We start from the raw sequence: 3,564 nt of genomic DNA, 5'->3' as shown, positions 1-3,564 counted from the left end.
ATGCCAACAGTGGGATTGAGTGCACCTTTAACTGGTTTGCTGGTGATACCAAGCTGCGTAGTGCAGTCGACACACTGGAGGGAAGAGATGCCATCCAGAGGGATCTGGACAGGCTTGAGAGGTTGGCCTGTGTGACCACTGTGAAGTTCAACAAGGCCAAGTGCAAGGTCCTGCATCTGAGTCAGGGCAATCCTAGCACAAATACAGGCTGAGAGCAGCCCTGAGGAGAAGGACTTGAGGGTGTTGTTTGGTGAGAAGCTCAAAATGATCTGGCAATATGCGCTTCCAGCCCGAAAAGCCAACAGTGTCCTGGGTTGCATCAAAAGCTGCATGACCCATATATCAAGGGAGGTGATTCTGCCCCTCTGCTCTCATGAGACTCCACCTTGAGTACTGCATCCGATTCTGGGGGCCTGACCTGCTTTCAGTTGTGATAGAGTTAATTTTCTTCTTAGTAACTGGTACAGCACTACAGTGTTTTGGATTTAGTAGGAGAATAATGTTGATAGCATACTGACCTTTTGGTTGTTGCTAGGTAGTGCTTATTTTAAGTCAAGGACTTTTTGGCGACTCATGCTTTGCCAGTGTGGAAATGCACAAGGAGCTGGAGGGAAGCATAGCCAGGACAGATGACCCAAACTGGCCAAAGAAATATTCCATACCATAGAATGTCTTGTACAGTATATAAAGTGGGGGGAGTTGGATCCCCTGTGCTGGGAGATGGGCTGGGCATCAGTACGCAGATGGTGAGCAATTGTACTTGTGTTTCTTGGGTTTAATTTTTTCATCTCTCTTCCCTCCTCTCTCTCCCCCTCTGCTTTAATTACCGCTATTGTTGTTGTAGTTGTTACTATCTTAATTTGTTTCAATTATTAAGCTGTTCTTATTTGGACCCACATGTTTTACCTTTCTTGTGATTCTCTTCCCCATCTCACCAGGGTGGCAGGAGGATAGGTAGGGAGTGAGCAAGTGTCTGTGTGGTACTTAGTTGTGGGCTGGGTTAAACCACAACAGGCCTGCAGCATAAGAAGGACATGTTCCTTTTGGAGCAAGTCCAGAGGAGGGCCACAAAGATGGGGCTGAAGACCGCTATTGTTGTTGTAGTTGTTACTATCTTAATTTGTTTCAATTATTAAGCTGTTCTTATTTGGACCCACATGTTTTACCTTTCTTGTGATTCTCTTCCCCATCTCACCAGGGTGGCAGGAGGATAGGTAGGGAGTGAGCAAGTGTCTGTGTGGTACTTAGTTGTGGGCTGGGTTAAACCACAACAGGCCTGCAGCATAAGAAGGACATGTTCCTTTTGGAGCAAGTCCAGAGGAGGGCCACAAAGATGATCAGGGGCTGAAGCACCTCCCCAGTGATAACAGGCTGAGAGAGTCGAGGGTATGTAGTCTGGAGAAGAGAAGGCTTAGGGAAGACCTTAGAGCAGCCTTCCAGGACCTAAAGAGGCTTCAAGAAAGCTGGAAAGGGACTTTTTACACAAGCATGTAGTGATAGCATAAGAAGGAATGGCTTTGAACTGAGAGTAGGTTTAGATTGGATATCAGGAAGAAATTCTTCACTTTGAGGGTGATGAAACACTGGAACAGTCTGCCCTTACCTTCCTGTAAACGTTCAGTGCCAGGTTGGATGGAGTTTTGAGCAACTTGGTGTAAAAGAAGGTATTCCTGCCCGTGGCAATGTGGTGAAACTGGAGGTTCTTTAAAGTCCCTTCTACCCCAAAGCATTCTATGATTCTGTGAGGTCACAAACATTTGATAAGGCTAACATTTTTAAACTGTAACTTTGCTTCAGTTTTGCAAACTGTTCACCTTCACAGTATGCATTAATATTGACTAGTATTGACTACTACTAGTCAATAAATCAACTGCCATCAGTACTGTCATTCTGCAGTACCTTTGTATCATTTAGTGCAACACTTTGTGTTCAGTTTTTCAGTGCTTATGCTGACTTCAAAATGTGACTGTCTCTTATTTCTCATATGCTACTGAAATCATGTTGTGAAGCTAGAATTTATTTCTTTAGAGATAGTTTTTGATCTTCCAGTATGCATATTATCAAAGAAACTCCCATCTCAGATTAAGAGTAAATATACTCCTGTGCATCCTTCCTACACTTCCCTTGAGAAGACTGAGAATATGCAGTAACTTTCATTGACTAGTTTGATATGTTCTGCTATTTTTTTCTGGTTATCTGACTCCTTATGTTTAAAGTAATTTCCACCAAATAGAAAATTTAGGTTCTGTGTATACAGTTGGTGAAACTGACATTACCAAGCACAAAGAAGTTGAGTTGCTATTATGTGCTGTTTCTTATGTTGTCTCACATTAATGAATAAACTTAGAAAGATTCTGTTGAACTTATACAAATAATAGGTAATTTTTTCTGGTTATCTGACTCCTTATGTTTAAAGTAATTTCCACCAAATAGAAAATTTAGGTTCTGTGTATACAGTTGGTGAAACTGACATTACCAAGCACAAAGAAGTTGAGTTGCTATTATGTGCTGTTTCTTATGTTGTCTCACATTAATGAATAAACTTAGAAAGATTCTGTTGAACTTATACAAATAATAGGTAATATTTCTTGGATCTATTTTCTTTCCCATAGTATTTTCTTTTTCCTTAGATTATTTTTAAGTTTTACCTTTGACCCTCTTGTTAGGAAAATCAAAGTTTTTACCAGTTGAGAACTTCATACAGTTGCTAGTCAAAATCTGTATGTGATTGCAAAATGTTTCACTTGCTTTTTAAGAATATTAGCTGCCTCTATATTTCTGACAGTGGTTATTTCATCATTTTTCTTTTCACAGAATCTGAAGAAGACACATCCCAGATGATAGAGGCAAGTGAGGCAGATGATAAAACACCAAGTTCTGAGCAGCTAAATGATAATCTAGCTGAAGAAGTTGAAAAACAAGAAGCAGAAAACGTTTCAACAACTGAAGATTCTATTTCAGAGTCTATTTCAGCTGAACAAAGTGAAGAATCCTTAATGAAAGCAGAATAAAGTACTTCAAGTGCCTTCTGTAGCTAGTTTTTAGCTTTGTTCATGCCTGTTGTTACTATTCAGGTGAGCTTTTTTTAATGGTACAACTTAAAAATCTCGCTTGAGCATAAACTGCCTCAATGCCACAGTGTGTCAAAGCTATGTGTAAAAGTGGGTATTGTAAATTAATCATGTCTCTAAGTTAACACACAGAATGTGTAGTTGGTTGAAGTCTAACAGTTGTAGTCATTGTTTAGTTTGCATATGTTAAAACTTTGCAGTATAAGCTTAGCAAAGAGTGACTTATCATTTGACATCTCTTTAGCTGTCACACATAAAGAGCAATTACTGACAGCAACTGACCCAGTAAGTTTGGTCTAGTGAACTTAAGATACTTCTTAAAGCTTCCCTGTTAAGGTGAATTGAGTACATGTTAAATACACATATGTTTACAAGCTAAAGTGTCACCTGATATTTGACTTAAGCATATGGAAGTGTCATTGCAGTGATGTTAATATTATTCGTCGTCTAACTTTTTGACAGAATTCAGTTAAGTGGCACTTGGATAAACGGC

The 3,564-nt window shown here is 39.7% G+C and overlaps 1 protein-coding gene across 1 annotated transcript in view; it reads left to right on the top strand.

The window, feature by feature from the left end:
• Positions 1 to 3,264, top strand: part of KIAA1715 (KIAA1715 ortholog) — a 37,871-nt gene extending 34,607 nt beyond the window's left edge. The window contains exon 12 of the mRNA XM_009075843.1: positions 2,815 to 3,264. Within this exon, the coding sequence (XP_009074091.1) occupies positions 2,815 to 3,011 (197 nt within the window). The 3' untranslated portion in view covers positions 3,012 to 3,264. The remainder of the gene's footprint in view (positions 1 to 2,814) is intronic.
• Positions 3,265 to 3,564: the final 300 nt, after the last annotated feature.

Source organism: Acanthisitta chloris, unplaced genomic scaffold (assembly GCF_000695815.1).
Source record: "Acanthisitta chloris isolate BGI_N310 unplaced genomic scaffold, ASM69581v1 scaffold3890, whole genome shotgun sequence".
Lineage (NCBI taxonomy): Eukaryota > Metazoa > Chordata > Aves > Passeriformes > Acanthisittidae > Acanthisitta > Acanthisitta chloris.
This window is presented reverse-complemented; position numbering and strand designations above follow the sequence as displayed.